This window comes from Staurois parvus, unplaced genomic scaffold (genome assembly GCF_062004578.1).
Source record: "Staurois parvus isolate SC_StPar_1 unplaced genomic scaffold, SC_StPar_1.0 ptg001150l, whole genome shotgun sequence".
Taxonomy (NCBI): Eukaryota; Metazoa; Chordata; class Amphibia; order Anura; family Ranidae; genus Staurois; species Staurois parvus.
Window position 1 is genome coordinate 191,485 of NW_028318946.1, and position 18,759 is coordinate 210,243.

An 18,759-nucleotide genomic window follows, 5' to 3' on the forward strand; every position below is an offset into this window, starting at 1 on the left:
CACACCCAGTATTTTTTTTTTACATTATATTTATTCATATTTATATATATAAAAAATTAAATATATATCATATATCGTGTTTAAGACTAAAAAATATAGCACATAATATAAAAAAAAAAGAAAAAAAAAGGAAGAAAACAGAAGTGAGCATTGTACAACAGATCTGTGGAGAAAAAGATTTGCAATCATTTTAGAAGAACGAAGAGTGCTGGAAACAGAATATACTACTTGAGCTCAGCCGAACTTTTCTAGAAATGTTCGATCGGAAGGTCAGATAGAGAACGGGGTCATCTGCCAACCAATCGGATTGTATATTTTTAACTTAAAGCCAGTAAACTAAAAGATCATTATGAAGTTGAAAGGGAGGTGATCATTCTTAGCACCACAAAGTTGCACTTTTTATGCTTGAGGTGTATGTATAGGTCAAACTTATTTTGAGTTTAGTTAGAACCCTGGTCAGGTTTTTTATATCTGTCTGTGTCCCCGCTGGGGAGATTCACTCTTCCTATTGTCCTGGTGATCACTGTCACCATCCCGGAAAGTGATGACTGATGACGGTGGGGTAACCATGAAAAAACAGCAAGAAAGGTGGAGAAAACCCAGAAGCTGAGACATCCTTGAATTGCAGGTCCTCAGGTACAGCTTCCCCTCCGGCAAGGAGAACAATGAGCTAAATTTCACCCCAAATCTGGTAAGGATAGCTAACAGAAGCAGCAGTGTCTTAAGGTGGCCATGGATGGATCTTTTTTTTATGAACAGCCATCAGGGTTCCTCCATGTACACAAGTGAGGTGGATGAAGGAATCTTCCCCAGTGAGACATTGCATTCTGACAGTGGGAAAATTTGTTCCAATAAGCCCGTTCACCAGAAATCGATCATCAGATTGACTTCTGTTGAGTAGGAGCAGCCACACATGGATCGAAATTTGGTTGGTCCCTGCTGAACTGGCCAAATTTTGATCCACCCATGGCCAGCTTAACATCTAAAGCTGAAGATACGGTATAGAATCAAAAATCTCACTCCAAATTTGGTAAGGCTAGCCAGCGTAGGCATCAGTGCCTTAGATATCACGCTACAGATATGGTATACAGCCATAAGACCAAAATCTCACTCCAAATCTGGAAATTCAACACAGTTGCCGCCAGAATAAGAGATGCGTTGAATTCTTCTAATTGGGACATCTGATCTCGTGACAGTTCTCTAAGACAGCCATCCTCAACCAGGGTTCCATGGAACCCTAGGGTTCCTCCAGAGTTTGTAAAGGATCCCTTGAGTGGAAGCTGATTGACCTCCCATTGGATGGTGCCTACATAACACTAGGACCAATGCTACTTGGCAAAGCCAACACCATGACACCAATAATTTTTTTCTAGCTGTCTGTAATGGTGGCAATTTGACCACCGCTATAAGGAGAGCATTCTTCCTACTGACCACCAACATAAGGGGTTATTTTTGTCATTGACCCCTGATTTTAGTAAGTGTTCCCCAAATCCTGCCAAATATTTTAGGGGTTCCCCTGTTGTAGAAAGGTTGAGGAAGGTTGGTCTAAGAGGACACCTCCCTCACTTTGTAGAGAAGTCCTATTTCTTGTTGCATCTTTAGAACAGGAAGTGGAAAGGAAAGGAAATTCTCCCCAATGGGACACAGAAAGGAAAATAATAAAGGGGGCAGTGGTTTCAACTCTTCCAAAATCTATCCAAAATGAAAAAAATGGCCTATACATATGTTTTAATGGAAGGCAACACCTTATTGTAGACTGTTGCTCCCTGGGGCAACCCTCTGGCAACATCATCTTGCCTGAAGGTGAACAGTTGTCTATCCCACCTGTTGCAGTGCACAGTATTGGTGCAGTAAGCAGATGGTTTAAAGAACCCTTCTAATATGCAAAGTACAGAAGCCATTAGTAACCCGGTAAGTCTCATTTTTGGAGGTCTCATCCCATAGTGGAGGACTCCTAGACAAATCCTATGGGGAAGACTTATCGTTCTGCACTGGAGACATTTCACGGTCTCCGAGGTCATCCTCAGGGTCTCCGAGATCATTCTGGAGGTGTCATCCCCAGTGGAGGTCTCAGAGACAGATCCTAAAGAGAAGACATCTCGTTCTCAAGGTCTCAGAGACAGATTCCAAAGGATAGACATCTGGCAGTGGAGGTCTTATCCCATAATGGAGGTCTCTAAGGCATTTTCCTACATGTGATATGTGATTGGTTGTTAGTCTATTGATGCACTTCACACTTTTGACCCTTGCACTTTATTGAATAGGCCAGCCAGCAGTCAAATGACACATAGGGGTTTATTTACTAAAGCTGGAGAGTCCAAAATCAGACTCCCTTCTGCATAGAAACCAATCAGCTTCCAGGTTTCATTGCCAAAGCTTCATTGAACAAGCTGAGGTTAGAAGCTGATTGGTTTCTATGCAGAAGGGAGTCTGATTTTGGACTCTCCAGCTTTAGTAAATAAACCCCCCAATGTCTGAAAGGAGGTCTCCAACTTTAGAAGGCATTGACTCAAAGCCCTCCTGCAGCATTTACCAAAGCTGTAGCTCAATTTTGCTCGTGTTGTCGCACCGTACCTGGCCTGAAAGAGGGCACAACCTGTTCTACTACTGGTTGAGGCTGGATTCACAAGTTTGTGTTTTGGGGAAAAAAACGTTGGGATGCTTTGCCGCCATGAACGCACCTTGCCAACGTACGTGTGATTTAGCGCAGCGCAATGTATTTTAACGCACTACTATGCATTGAGGTGCAAGTGAATAGGCTGACCTAACGCACTGCGCCAATCGCATGCAAAGCAACGCATGTCTTTGTACAAAATGTGAGCTCAGCTGTTAAGCCCAGTTGGTTAGAACTAAGGACCCCAGTGCCTTGCAGCAACTGGGGCCATTGGTACTGGTCCTGGTCAGGACACTATCTCCATGGAGTTTGCATGCTCTCCCTGTGCTTGTGTGGCTTTCCTCCAAAGACATGCTGGTAGGTTCATTGCCTCCTGTCTAAAAATTAGTATGATATCTTACTACGCGCCCCCATGATGAGTGCTATGAAATATAAATGATTTCAGAAAAATCTGATTGAACAATCTCCTTTAGATTCACATCTACATAGAGGGCAGGGGCGGACTGACCATTTGGAAACTCGGGCACTGCCCAAGGGCCCGGGGTCAGTAGGAGGCCCCATGAGATGCCCCTGATACCTTTTTCATAGGGTTTTTTGAGTTTGGGCAAGGACACGGGCCCCATGATCCCCTATTGCCCGGGGGCCCCATGAGTTGTCAGTCCGCCCCTGATAGGGGGGTCTACAGTTTTCACCCAAAATTCTAATTTGCACCCATGAATCATATTTTACCAACTAAAGTGAAAACTGTGTGGTCTATTTTAAATTTAAATTCAATTTCATTTGTATTTTTTTTTTAACAAAGGATATTTCATTCAGCCTCTTTTCTGACTATAGATGATGGGGGAATAGGGACAAAATCCAATGTTGCTACAATTTTTTTTCCAGTTGAATATTATTCACTCATAAACAACAGAATGAATCCGGAAAGTACCACAATATGACCACTAGATGGAGCTGATGACCATAGAACATAAATACGTATTTACTACAATCATCCTCTCCATCTAGTGGCCATAATTCCATATTTTCCCACACCTTCTATTTCTAATGAACATTCGACCTGGAGAGAAAATAGTCCTGTAGCCTTCAATTTTGCCCCATTCAGACAAACGTACATGCTGTTTCATAGGACTATAGCAAAAAACAGGGAAAAGGGAATTGGGAAACGCTGAGGAATCTACGTAGGTGTCTGAAAGTGGAGGTGCCACCAGAATGTTTGGAAGGGTGCTACCTAATCAAAATGCAAAAACAAAAAGAGAGGAAGAAAAAAGGCTGCACACCTAAAAGGATAACCTCAAAACAATTTTATTATGCACCATAAACGGTTATAGGACATGACAATCCCACATGACAGAGGACTCTACCCCCCTGAGATATCAAGAGGAAACCCTCAAGGATAGAATTGGTCCACTGCGATTGACCTGACCGAACCCTCCAACACCCAACCCCTGACACGAACCACCCCACCAGCCCTTATCAACCCCCCAATACCTCCACAGAGACCCACAAGAATCTCTTCCCCTAGATGGAGGACCCTCCTGTCCCGCCACCCCCCTCACAAAGGAGAGAGAGGAGCTGAGGATAGATAATACCAGCCCACTGACACCCCCAACCCCCACTAGATGGAAATGAGCCTACTACACACACCGGAGGCTCCAAGATGTGTCAACCATACAGATATAAAACATAGCTAAACAACAGGCATAAACGTATAGCATTAGTATACTGTATATGGCAGTATGCATGGCCACTCTTGATATCTGGGGGGGGGGTAGAGTCCATTGTCATGGATTTTCATTTCATGTCTCCGATGGCCTATAACTCTTTATGGTGCATAGTAAAATTCCTTTGAGGTTAGCCTTTTAGGTGTGCAGCCTTTTTCCTTCCTCTCTTTTTGTTTTTTTCATAGGACTATAGGACTGCAATTATGAATAAATTCAACATTTTTCACCGACCTCCCATCAGTGAATTGGTATAAATAGCAAAAATCCAAACTGCTGCCGGGAATTTGAAGCCATTTCAATTTTTTTTTTTTGGCATGGGTGCAAAACAGATCACCTAGACGTACGTAACCTGATCAATGTGTATTACAATAGGAGTATTGTTTGGAATTCTATATATATATATATACTTATGCCGTGACCACAGGATTCAATATTGAGAGGCCACGGACTGCCATGGAGGAAAAAAAAATGACAGCAATGCAACAAGGGAACGATGAAGAAAGGGCCGTGCACACAATCTCTTCGAAATTTTCCTTCTCGAACGACGAATCTTGAAACGTTGGCACTGTTAAATAGCTAATAATATTTGCGGTTAACGTACACCCCCGTAGCGCGCGTTATCAGCATTAAATTAACCGAGCGGTGAGGAGAGATAAGGCGTCTCACGCTGACTATTGAGGGCGCGATAACGGTCATCCAGAGAAATGCTGACCGCTTAATGCCGATCACAACCGCCCGGATTCCCCCAGGGCACGTTCCTCGGCTCTGTAATTAGAATTCTCCACTAAGTACACATTAGGCCGAGATGTAATAAGCTATGGAAAGATTCTATTAGATGTCTGCATCGTTACGGCTTCTGGAGACCATCCCTCAAGTTTGCTGAGCCCCCCGTTGGGGGACATACAGCAGCTTTTTGATGGCTGTAAAGTTTAGTCTGGCATCAGGAGTTGATGCATCCCGATGACGTTGGCGTGCGGAATAAGGAAGCTTTCTTTTCTGCCCTTTGAGTCCTACTCTACATGTGCCAAGGAAGTTTTTGGAAGAAGCCATTATTGTGTTGAAGGGAACATGTCACATCTGTTCCCAACCATTTTTACCCAGAGGAACCCTTGAAATAATTTTTGGGTCCCGGGGAGCCCTGCTAAATTCATTGGGATAAATGATTACATCGGTGGCCAGTTAGAGGAATGCCCCCCTTATACTGGTCATCAGAATGTCACCCCTACAGACAGCTAAAAATATTCTTGGGTTAATACTACAAGTGGTGTTGGCAACTGAAATTTGCAGGCACCATCAGATGTTAGCTTTGACAAGTGGGCATTGGTTCTAGAGGTAAGCAGGCACCATCAGTTAGCCAGAGCTCAAGGAACACTTTGCATCCTCTGAAGGAACCCTAGGATTCCATGGAACCCTGCTTGAGAATGACTGATTTAAGCGTTTGACTAAAAGTAGCATACTATATAATGTAGTACATGTAGTTGAGCGATGGCTAAGGTCTTGGTTGCTTGCTTTTCCATAATTTCCTGACTCTTCCTGGGCAGCGCCATTTACAGACTTAAGGCCCATTACCATCAGAAGCCATTATTTTGGAACCTTTATCAGGCTAAATAGTATGGTTATTGGATAAAGGAGACTTTGCATCAAAATGCAAGGTCTGCTTAGCTTGAAGACCTCCATCGACAAAAATGCTTGCTGAAATCATTAAAAATACCCACCCTACTCTAGGCCAATTTCTCGGAAAGCTCAGGATCTCATTTCTAGCAGGAAGGTTCTCCAGCATTGTGAAGGACCTTGTGGGTTTTGGGATCACCAGCATATCCATGATTCTGTAGGAAAAGCAGAGATGCCACCTTAACCTAGGTGAGTATGCTGGATGTTAAGTGTAAGCTGAGAATTTCTATGTCCTTACTCCTTTCAGTTAGGAGGGTTCAAAATAAGTGGACCTAGCAATTTAAACACACAACTTTATGGTTATGATGGTATGGATGACCTAGAGCAGCTATTCCCAATCAGGGTTTGGTGGAACCCTAGGATTCCTCTAGATGTTGCCATGGGCTCCATAAGCTCTCCCATTTGGTGGTGCCTGCATAACTCAGGGGTCAACACCACGTGGAAGAACCAGCTGCATGACTCCAATTATTTTTTTAGCTGTTCGTAAGGGAGGCATTCCAACCATCACTGTCAGAGGACATTCTTCTTATTGACCACCATTGTAATGGGGGCATTTTTCCCACTGGATACCAATGTAAAGGGCATTTTCTCTACGTACCTCCAATGAATTGGCTTTAGCACAGGTTCTCAAAGACCTGACTTTTTTGGGGGGGGGGTTCCCCTGGAGTAAAAAAGATTAAGAAAGGCTGATCTAGAGGGAATTTTCGTTTTTACCTTAAACTAATCTGCAGTTTTATTTCAAAGTGGCTTCCATTTTAGGATTAGCAGTCCTTGAACGTAACTCATTTATAGAATAGAGAATTCCTCCTTTATATGTTCAAACTGCTACAGTTGTAAGCTGCTAGAAGACTGACTGATCTATTCACTTTGCTATTTAGGCTTGCTCCAATAATGAAAGGCTCTGCTATGTTCAAACGATAGCCTTATGCAAATCAGGATTCGTGCCGTTTTCACGCTGTGAATTCGTTAATATAATTGTAGAATTAATCTTGGCGGATCTGAATGGAGCGTATTTCGCAGACTGGAAAATAGCCCGATTCACCCGGATAATTTTCAACCTTCTAATTATTGGGTCATTTTGTTTATCACCTAGTTAAATGTCAAGCACTTCTGCAATGTCCAGACATGTTGGAGTTCCTGCCGCTGTGTGGTGCTAAGAGTCTTTGAAAATGTTGTGATTTGTTTACTGTGGAGGTTTGAATAAGGGCAATTTTCAGCACTGGTTCCTATTTCGAACCAGCACCTGATGGGGGACAAGTATGAAAATTAAAGCAGGAGCCATTATCTGTTTCCTTGTTCTAGGGTAGTGACCCAAAGTATTGAGGACGAGAGATAACCATAATTTGCAGCAATGAAGGCCTACCTATTCTCTAATAACAGCCTTTTCTTAACTTATAGACTGCTATCCTCCCCCTTATTACACTGAGTCTAAATGCTGGATCTCCATGGAGCTGACCTTTAAGCCTTGGATTTCCACTGTCCATTATTCAAAGACATACACTATGTGGCCAAATGTTTGTTGGCACCTGGCCATTACACTAATTTCAAAGCCATCTGAAAAATATGGATTTGTCTTCCCTTTGTAACTATAACAGCCTCCACTCTTTCCGAGACGTTGGAGTGTGTCTGAAAGAATGTGCGCCCATTTGGCCAAATGAGCATGACTATGTTCACAGTCTGTATTCCAATTTATCCCAAGGCTGTTCAGTAGGGTTGAGGTCAGGGCTCTGTGTAGGCCACTCAAGTTCCTCCTCACCAAACTTATCAAACCATATCTTTATGGAGCTGGCCACCATTTATGAGGTCAGGTACTGATGTTGGATGAGAAGACCTGACACACAGTTGGTGTTCCAATTCATCCCTAGGCTGTTCATTAGGGTTGAGGTCAGGGCTCTGTGTAGGCCACTCAAGTTCCTCCTCACCAAACTTATCAAAACATATCTTTATGGAGCTGGCCACCATTTATGAGGTCAGGTACTGATGTTGGATGAGAAGACCTGACACACAGTTGGTGTTCCAATTCATCCCTAGGCTGTTCAGTAGGGTTGAGGTCAGGGCTCTGTGTAGGCCACTCAAGTTCCTCCTCACCAAACTTATCAAACCATATCTTTATGGAGCTGGCCACCATTTATGAGGTCAGGTACTGATGTTGGATGGGAAGACCTGACCCACAGTTGGTGTTCCAATTCATCCCTAGGCTGTTCAGTAGAGTTGAGGTCAGAACTTTGTGCAGGACACTCAAGTTCCTTCACACCAAACTCATCAAACCGTGTCTTTATGGAGCTGGCTTTGTATACAGGGGCACAGTCAGGCTGGAATAGCAAAGGGCCTTCAACAAACTGCTGCCACAAGGTTTGAAGTGCACAATTGTCTACATTTGTTTGTATGCTGCAGTATTACCAGTGTCCTTCTCTGGAGATACCTGAACTCAATAACTTAAAGGGATGTCCACCTAGGTTTGGCCATACAGTAGGTGTAATGTTTCAGGTGTTAACAAACATGTACATGGTCGACATCCAATTCTAGGTCAAGTATGTTCTGTTGATCAAAAAATTTTATTCAAAATTCCAAAACTGGAAGCAAAGTCAAACGTTTAAAGATTTCAACCATTTGTGGTTTGTTCTTACTATGTGATGGTAGAATGAAACCCAACCCCGTGCACACAGCCTACACCCCAACCCACGAGATGCGCCAAGCAGCATCTGCATTTTGTACAAAGGATCTTTTTTCGGCAGTAAAATCGCTTTCTGGCAAAACAACTATTATCAAATGTCTACGGCCAGCCGTGGAATGCGTCACTCACTTTTGCCCAAATAGATGAGACCTAATAACAAGACAACAAAAGAGATTTCTTCTTGATAAAATAAATGTCTCAAGAAACGTCAACAAATGAACAAAAGAAAAAAAAAAAAGTGTGCCCAGGAAAAAAAAAAAATATAATACTGATAATGTCACTCGCGTATGCTTTTCGCGTTTTACAGATATTATATAAAAAATATATATGTATATTTACACACGTACTGTACAAAAATGATTGCCTACGAGCATCTGTTTGCAAAAGGAACAGATTTCGTACAAAGAGAAATTTGGTTGAAATTATGAAAAAAAAAATTAAAAATAATAACTATACATTTTAGACAAATTTTTCCATAGATTAAAGGGGTCATACAGTTTTTTGGAAGCCACTGAAACTCAGGTGGCATTTTACAGGTTCTCTTTGGGAAAGAAACAAGATAATCAAATGAATCTAAAGCCAAAATTATTTGTTTTTAAAATTTCAGACGGTGTGTTGAAGGTAGACATGTGGACGCTGGAAATTTTAATTTCAAGAATTTGGGAGCATGAACTTGCCAAACTACTTTTGGCAATTTAGTGTATTATCAGATCAGACGGATTTGAATCGGAATGATTTGATATTTTTGGACCCAATCCAACTCAGTAATAGGAAATAGCTTGAGCCAATTGCACAATATAGATCGGTATCATGTGCATCCGAAATAACGAATGGAACAGAATTCGGACCCATGCGTTTTTCAAATCTGAATTACCAAACAAATTCGAAGGTTGAATTAATATCCCCATGGGCCCGAACCACTGTTGCTTCATGCGATGTCATCCGAATAAAACAAATGCATTCGTTAATTTTTTTTTTTGGATTTGTTGCCATTCGTTCCAGTGTTCTTTCGGGGATTGTTATCTCCCAAAATGAAGTTTTCGGCCGAAAAACGGATCGAAAGCACATCGCACATGTCTAGTTGAAGGATTACTGTCCGTGAGCCTGTTAAGGGGATATACCCTTCCCTATTTGTCCTGGCGACCATAGTGAGGGAAAATCTTAAATTTTAAGTTGTCAGCAGAACAGGAAAAGATGGAAAATGGTAAGAGACTCAAAATTCTTACCCTTCCCTATTTGTCCTGGTGACCATTGTGAGGGAAAATCTTAAATTTTGAGTTGTCAGCAGAACAGGAAAAGATGGAAAATGGTAAGAAACGCAAAATTCTTACCCTTCCCTATTTGTCCTGGCGACCATTGTGAGGGAAAATCTTAAATTTTGAGTTGTCAGCAGAACAGGAAAAGATGGAAAATGGTAAAAAACGCAAAATTCTTACCCTTCCCTAATTGCCCTGGCGACCATTGTGAGGGAAAATCTTAAATTTTGAGTTGTCAGCAGAACAGGAAAAGATGGAAAATGGTAAGAAACGCAAAATTCTTACCCTTCCCTATTTGCCCTGGCGACCATTGTGAGGGAAAATCTTAAATTTTGAGTTGTCAGCAGAACAGGAAAAGATGGAAAATGGTAAGAAACGCAAAATTCTTACCCTTCCCTATTTGTCCTGGCGACCATTGTGAGGGAAAATCTTACATTTTGAGTTGTCAGCAGAACAGGAAAAGATGGAAAATGGTAAGAAACGCAAAATTCTTACCCTTCCCTATTTGTCCTGGCGACCATTGTGAGGGAAAATCTTACATTTTGAGTTGTCAGCAGAACAGGAAAAGATGGAAAATGGTAAGAAACGCAAAATTCTTACCCTTCCCTATTTGTCCTGGCAACCATTGTGAGGGAAAATCTTAAATTTTGAGTTGTCAGCAGAACAGGAAAAGATGGAAAATGGTAAGAAACGCAAAATTCTTACCCTTCCCTATTTGTCCTGGCAACCATTGTGAGGGAAAATCTTACATTTTGAGTTGTCAGCAGAACAGGAAAAGATGGAAAATGGTAAGAAACGCAAAATTCTTACCCTTCCCTATTTGTCCTGGCAACCATTGTGAGGGAAAATCTTAAATTTTGAGTTGTCAGCAGAACAGGAAAAGATGGAAAATGGTAAGAAACGCAAAATTCGTACCCTTCCCTATTTGTCCTGGCGACCATTGTCAGGGAAAATCTTAAATTTTGAGTTGTCAGCAGAACAGGAAAAGATGGAAAATGGTAAGAAACGCAAAATTCTTACCCTTCCCTATTTGTCCTGGTGACCATTGTGAGGGAAAATCTTAAATTTTAAGTTGTCAGCAGAACAGGAAAAGATGGAAAATGGTAAGAAACGCAAAATTCTTACCCTTCTCTATTTGTCTTGGCGACCATTGTGAGGGAAAATCCTAAATTTTGAGTTGTCAGCAGAACAGGAAAAGATGGAAAATGGTAAGAAACGCAAAATTCTTACCCTTCCCTATTTGTCCTGGCGACCATTGTGAGGGAAAATCTTACATTTTGAGTTGTCAGCAGAACAGGAAAAGATGGAAAATGGTAAGAAACGCAAAATTCTTACCCTTCCCTATTTGTCCTGGCGACCATTGTGAGGGAAAATCCTAAATTTTGAGTTGTCAGCAGAACAGGAAAAGATGGAAAATGGTAAGAAACGCAAAATTCTTACCCTTCCCTATTTGTCCTGGCGACCATTGTGAGGGAAAATCTTAAATTTTAAGTTGTCAGTAGAACAGGAAAAGATGGAAAATGGTAAGAAATGGAAAATTGCATCAAATACCGTAATTTCCCTTTTCTGGCGCCAGTCCATGGCACCATACATGTGGTAGTAGGCTGCCATGTTGGACCCAACAAAGGATTTTTCCTCCTTTTTTCCTGTTATACAGGAAATGAAGGGAAAACTCCCCAATGGGACTCAGAAGGCAAAAGGAAAACCAATCAAGTTTTAGCTATTCTCCTTTCTTAAATATCATTTTTTTAAAAAAGTATTTTGGCTTTAGATATACGTTAAGATATTATATACTATATTCTATTACCAATGAAAAAAATGTGATTTCATGAGGTTGAAATCATCACTATATTATATAACTTTACAATGTATTTTAAATAATTTTTTTCATAATATTGGGACATTTTTTAAATTTAATTTTCGTAATTTTCATAATTCACAAAAAAAAAAGAAACAAATAGTGAGATTGTGTTGTGTTTTACCTTTTTTATATATTCTAACTTTTTTTTTCTAACTTTTTATATTCTCTAGTTGAGCTTGTCATTATCTACATCATTTTTGGAATGTAAATGGAAAAAAATCAAGATAGGAAGGTAAAATAAATTTCGGGACGCTAGATCCGTTGGTCCAAGTAAGTGTTAAAATATTGGGAATAGCCCTTAGGCAGCTTTTTCAGAGGAAAGGGGCCATAGGTAGGCTCGTATCTCAGATCAGCTTAGAATGTTGAGTGGAAAGCGCCATTTCTACGGCTGGAAAAATCTTGCCAAACCAGAAAGTCCAGCATGTTTTACCATCAAGGTTTTAAAGCCCTGATGAAGGGGAGTTTTGAGTCCCTGAAACACGCGGGATTTAGTGAAACAACAACTCTTGATCAAATAACTTTAGGACTTCATGCTACTGGCGCTCTTCTCTCTACATTCTAAGCAAAATCAAGAGAGGAGCTCTGAATTAATGGGCAGTAGACCTATTTTTTGAAGATCTATAAGATTCCGTGGCCATTTACAGAGGGTAGGCTCAGCATATAAAATTTAAATACATCAAGAATCCCATAGGATTGATAAGTACCATGCTTAGCAAACACAGGTGTTTTTTTTTGTTTTTTTTTTACTTTTTTTTTTTCTTTGTCAAAAAATACAAACCCTTAACAATTACAAGTGTTAAGGCACCTGAAGTAAAAGGGAACTGAACACGTCATGACCATGGGATTAAATAACAATTGGATATAATGAAAACAGAGTAGGGTTATGAGTTTAAAATGCTGGTCAACATATTGTACTTGTGCCGTGTCTTCTGGAATATCTTGAGCACTTGGTATAAGCATTTTTAAGATTGAAGAAAAGATTTAAAGTGTATCTAAAGCTCCTTTTTTTTTTCATTTTGGATAAATTAGGGCAGTGAACACCAAAATACAGCCCTTTGCTTGCCCTTCTCTGGCCATTAGAACACTATTCCTCCCACTGACACCAATGATGGGGCACTATTCCTCCCACTGACACCAATGATGGGGCACTATTCCTCCCACTGACACCAATGATGGGGCACTATTCCTCCCACTGACACCAATGATGGGACACTATTCCTCCCACTGACACCAATGATGGGGCACTATTCTTCCCACTGACACCAATGATGGGGCACTATTACTCCCAGTGATACCAATGATGGGGCACTATTCCTCCCACTGATACCAATGATGGGGAACTATTCCTCCTATGACACCAATGATGGGGCACTATTCCTCCCACTGACACCAATGATGGGGCACTATTACTCCCAGTGATACCAATGATGGGACACTATTCCTCCCATTGATACCAGCTATAGGGCACTATTCTTTCCAGTGATACCAATGATAGGACACTATTCCTTCCATGGATACCAAAGATGGGATACTATTCCTCCCAGTGATACAAATTATGGGGCACTATTCTTCCCACTGACACCAATGATGGGGCACTATTCCTCCCACCGATGCCAATGATTGGACACTATTCCTCCCACTGATACCAATAATATGGGCACTATTCCTCCCATTGATACCAATGATAGGGCACTATTCCTTCCAATGACAACAATGATGGGGCACTATTCCCCCCACTGACACCAATGATGGGGCACTATTCCCCCCACTGACACCAATGATGGGGCACTATTCCTCCCACTGACACCAATGATGGGACACTATTCCTCCCACTGACTCCATTGATGGGGTACTATTCCTCCCATTGATACCAATGATGGGGCACTCCTCCGACTTACTACAGGCACTATGTAATTTTTTTACTCCCACTGACCACCAAACCTTATACATTGTTTACTCCCTCTGATGCTTGGGCATTTTCTATTCCCACTGGCCACAATCAGCCCCACCCATACCCACCTATAATCTGAAGGACAGTAAACTGGCTCTTTGTTTAGAAAGTTTGAAGACCCTTGACATAGACAGCGGGTAGTATTGTATCAAGTTTTTATGGCTGCTCACCAGGACTCACCATGAGGAAAAAATTAAGTTTTACAATTATCATCAGAGCAGGAATAGATAGAAATCTTCAAAAGGGGACAGTTCCATTGACAACCATCTAAGAGGAGATTTCCCCTCATTTTGGAACAATAGCCTTTGACTTCCTGTTGCGTTTTCAGGACGGGATGTAAAGAGAAATCTCCCGCAGATAGCAGATATTTTTGTGTATTCCCTATTCCATCAAGAATGAAAAAAAAAATAATTTAGATACATTTTAATTATTGATAGTAATAATCAACTGCACAGATACTCCTTTAGCACAAGTCCCTAATTTTATGGCATATGGAACAGCTGTAAAATACATCAATACATACCTAAACATTTTCCTTTGCAAACACTAAGGTAGGTTGGATTGTGAACTTCCCTATATGTGTCATTGGTATATTTAGTTGCTTGCCTGGAGTTCAGCTTTAGAAATCATAGAGAACCATAAAGAAGGACTAATCGTGTTGTGAAAAAAAATCAAATTATTTTCAGCTGAACTTCATTCGGTGTCAGGGTGGGCAGTGCCGCCACTCCTGTCTCCTACGTCTTTTCAGCATTAAAACAAAAAAATGAATGTATGAGTTTCAACATGGAAGCATGAGATGGGAATTAAAACAGATCACGGTATGGGATCCCTCAGAAATGTATTCTGGATAATAAATTATTCTGGAGGAACTAACCTTTATACAGGAGCGTTTGGAATTTTGGATTAAAATTCCGGTTTTGGCTGAAAAACACTCAGGTTGTAGTCTGTACACTATGTTGTACTCAGGTTGTACTCTATGTAGACTATTCAACCTTTTTACCATGAACTCAGTAGGACGTACCTATGTTCCCTTGTGGACGTTGGATTCCATATCTTCAGCTGGCCGGTACCAACTCATCTTTCACACTCCAATACATGCATCAGTTCTTTGCTATGAATAGTCATAGTTACTAAGCAATATTGGCTACCAGAATTCTACTATAGAGAATTATATTGCTTAGTGTATATATGGCCAAAGTCTGTGGACAATCACATTTATATAAACTTGTTGAAGACTATCATAACAAAACCTTGAGTGTTAATATTGAAATGGCCCCCCTTCTTAAGAACCTCTACTCCTCTAGGAAGGCTTTTTTTTGGAGGGATCTGTGGGAATTTTCACCCATTCAGCCAAAGGAGCAATTGTCACATCAGGTGATGTTGGAGAAGAAGACCCGTCTCGGTGTGCCAATTAAACCCAAACGTGTTTAGAAGGATTGAGGACAAAAACCTCACCTGCAAGTTCCTCAAAACCATCTCTTGAAAGAACTTGCTTTGTGCACCTGAACGGAATATTTTGAGGGATGTCCACATACCTTTGGCTATATATAATGTATTACCATTCATATCACCAAGATGGTAGAGCACTTGAGTCCATGAGTATTTTTCTCAAACTCTAATTCTCATCCAATGCTGGAGCTTTTGGAAATGTGAAACTGGTTATTCTTACTGCCTATACAAGCCCAATATGATACCTCTATATGAGACAGGCCAAGGTCGAGGTACAAATAAAAAGCCAAAAAAAAAATCATGTGCAAAAATATGCAGCAAGAATATAAAGTAAGATAACTATAAAAATGGTGTATACATCTCTCCACAGAGATCTTCGTAAAGTACAAGTACAATACAAGCAGGGGTGAAGGAGTGCTCTATAGATTCGCACACTGTTACCCCTTCTGACGGGCACGCAGGAAGGAGTATTACAGCAGAGCACTTGGTAGTAATTCTAGACCATGTGTTCCTGAAGCAGGATGAACACCAGTATCCCAAAAAGTGGAATTTATAAAACGACCCACAAAATGTTCCCAAATTGTGTTGTTTTGATTGTCCAAATCCTAGCCACTCCACTTTGCCAACAGCTGCTTTTCAAAATACCAGGATGGTGAGGACTACTGGACGAAAAAGGTGGTGGTGGCTAAACATGGAATCAGCAGTTTCCTCTTCTTGATTCCAACAGCTGGAATGTATACCTACAAAAGACCTTGCAATAGCAAGACCAAATGCCTCTAGTCAGTGACGGCATGACATTCCTGGCAGTTAGGGAGATGACTAAAAACCAGAAATGAGTTTGTATGAAAAAGACCAAAGTGATTCATGGAACTTATTGGCGGAATGAAAAGCTTCACCAGTACCGAGCTGAGGTCTAAGTCAAAGCGTTTGCCATACACCAGATGGCAAAATCAGTGGTATTCAAGGAATGGTCAGGTGCTAAAAGGCCAGCTTTTTGTTTGGCATCTTATTCCATATCAAAACTTCGAGGCTCTGCCTGGCGGGCAACTTCGACTGTTTTCTTGGGGACTTCTGAGATCAAGACAATAAGGTCCCTGAGTATCAGAAGATATGGTAAGAGTTTGTTTCCCTTCCAAGAGTGCTGTCTCATGAATCGATATTGTATCAGAGAAGGCATAACTGAAAGGCGTCCTCCCACTTACTTTCCCCTTTTTTTGCCCACTGGTTTTCACTTTTTGTCAGTCCTCAGACATGTGTCTGCATCCTTTGTTGAAACCTCTGTCCATAGTCAGAATGCTGGGATGTGTAGGAGAAACGGGTGGCTCCTGTGAACTTCCCCACTGGGTCAAAAGTATCATAAGGTCCTCGATCCATACCTGTTGTGGTTGGCTGCATGTAACCGAGCCTGTATGTGGGGTATCCAGTGTTAGTTGAGAAAGCATGTGTCCCGAACTTTTCATAGTTCTCGTAGGAAAGTTGACTGGTGGTGTCTGTAGTAGCAGAGGTAACAGTGGGAGTAGGGTCTGTACTATAATCTGAAGTAGGAGCCCGGCTATAGGTGTTCAGCTGGGCATAGCCACTGGAGTGAGAAAGACGAGAAGAAGGACGAGCATCGAATCGCGCCGGTCCAGGATTACGGTACTCTGCGTACAACACAGATCGGGATGTCGGCCTGTCGTCATGAGCTCGGACATTGTAATATCCATTGGTTGGATCCTAGGGAAGAAGAGGAGTATGATCAATGGCAGACAGTGATGGAGATGGAAAAATGATCATAGAATTAGAAAGAAAAGGTAACACTAGTGGAGTCTGTCCTATCATATGAAGAACTCATTGACTTATACACACTATATGCCCAAAACTTTGTCGACACCTGACCATCACATCTGCTAATATGACCACAGCATACAAAGACAATTTAGACAATTGTACGCTTCCAGCCCAGTGTTAACAGTTTGGGGAAGGCCCTTTTCTCTTCCAGAATGAGTGCCCCAGTGCACAATCATGGTTTGATGAGTTTTGGTGTAGAGGAACTCAAATGCCCTGCACAGAGCCCTGACCTCAACCCTAGTGACCACTTTGGGATGAATTTAAACAAATTTTAATTTAAATGCAATCCTATTTAACCTAGTAATCTACACCTGGCTTCTCCAACGCCCTTTTGGTTGAACGGGCACCACTTCCCAAAGATACACTCTTGTGGGGAACCTTCCCAGAAGAGTGGAAGCTTCTAGAGATGCAAAGGAAGGGGGGACTTTATATAAATGCCCATGGTTTTGGAATGGGATGTCCAACAAGCTCGTATAGGTGTGATTGTCAGGTGCGTCACAAACCTTTGGCCGTATAGGGCACGTGAATTTAAATACAAAAGTGAAGCAAAAGTCACTATACAGGTGCATACATTTATTAAGAGAGTCAAGTAAAAATGTTTTTCGACTACAGACATATACAAAAAAACACATCTTATTTCACATGTTAGCTTTTGGCTGATGTTCAGCAATCACAGAGTTACAAAAGTAAGTGATGGGGTTGAGGTCTGGTCATCAAAGCTGCGAGGGGATAAAACAAATGGTTGTAATATCTACCAACGTTTTGAAAGATACTAAAACTTCCTCTCTGTTGAACCAAGCTCCAGCCTGGATAGTGTTGGGGATAACATTCAAGCATTAAAAATTTGACTCTTGTTTGTATTACTAGACCAACAATGTGTCTGTGGTCCTTCCAATGCATTTCGGTGTTTGGTCACTGCTTAGGAAAAAAAACGCTTGTGAATTCAGCAGATATAACTTTGATGACCGACCCTTGTTTTGGCACTGATGGTTACATGGTATTTGAAACAGAAGGCTATGGTTAAGTCAGAATCCAAAATCTGGTCCATCTGTAAAAGTAGCACTTGACCAGTCCTCAATAATAATAAAAAAAAAAAAGTCCACAGGAGCAAAGTCGAAATTACATTCAAGAGCACCAGAGTTAGCCCAATATGTCCGTTTAGATATTTTGTAAATCCACCGGAAGCTTTGGTTAACATGATGACCATCTCAATCCATTTGGAGGAACTGTCCGAGTAATTGCACGCAACGCTGAATAATGTTTTCTTCTGATGTCTGTCCAATTTGAAATCCATCAGGTTGTCAAGTCTCCACCGGATACTGGGCCATGTTCAAGTGTAGCTTTATGCACCACCAGGCCAAGGTACTCCATGTCCCATATCTGATGCGGTCAACTTTGTTTTCTGCAACAATCTGTTGCCACCATCTCCCCTAACTTCACAGAAGTGTAATTGGGGTTCTGGACCATCTTCACCAGACAGTTTATAAATCACAATTTCGAAACATTGTTCTCACATCTCTAAAGGTATGCAACTGTATAGTAATGTTTGCTTCACTCCCATATTCATAAGAGATAGAGAAAGACAAAGAGAAAGAGATAATAAATAGATAGAGTCTTGTATAATAATTTACACATTACACTAGTAGTACACATGACTTGATTATCCTGCATGCCAGACAACTCTTTCGTGCTTAAGACAAGGTGCAAGTCGAGATACTGTTGGTTTAGT

General features: G+C 41.2%; 1 protein-coding gene across 1 annotated transcript in view; it reads right to left on the reverse strand.

The window, feature by feature from the left end:
• Positions 1–11: 11 nt before the first annotated feature.
• The window catches only part of KIRREL1 (kirre like nephrin family adhesion molecule 1), a 336,552-nt gene continuing 317,804 nt past the window's right edge, over positions 12–18,759 (reverse strand). The window contains exon 15 of the mRNA XM_089659346.1: positions 12–16,916. Within this exon, the coding sequence (XP_089515472.1) occupies positions 16,446–16,916 (471 nt within the window). The 3' untranslated portion in view covers positions 12–16,445. The remainder of the gene's footprint in view (positions 16,917–18,759) is intronic.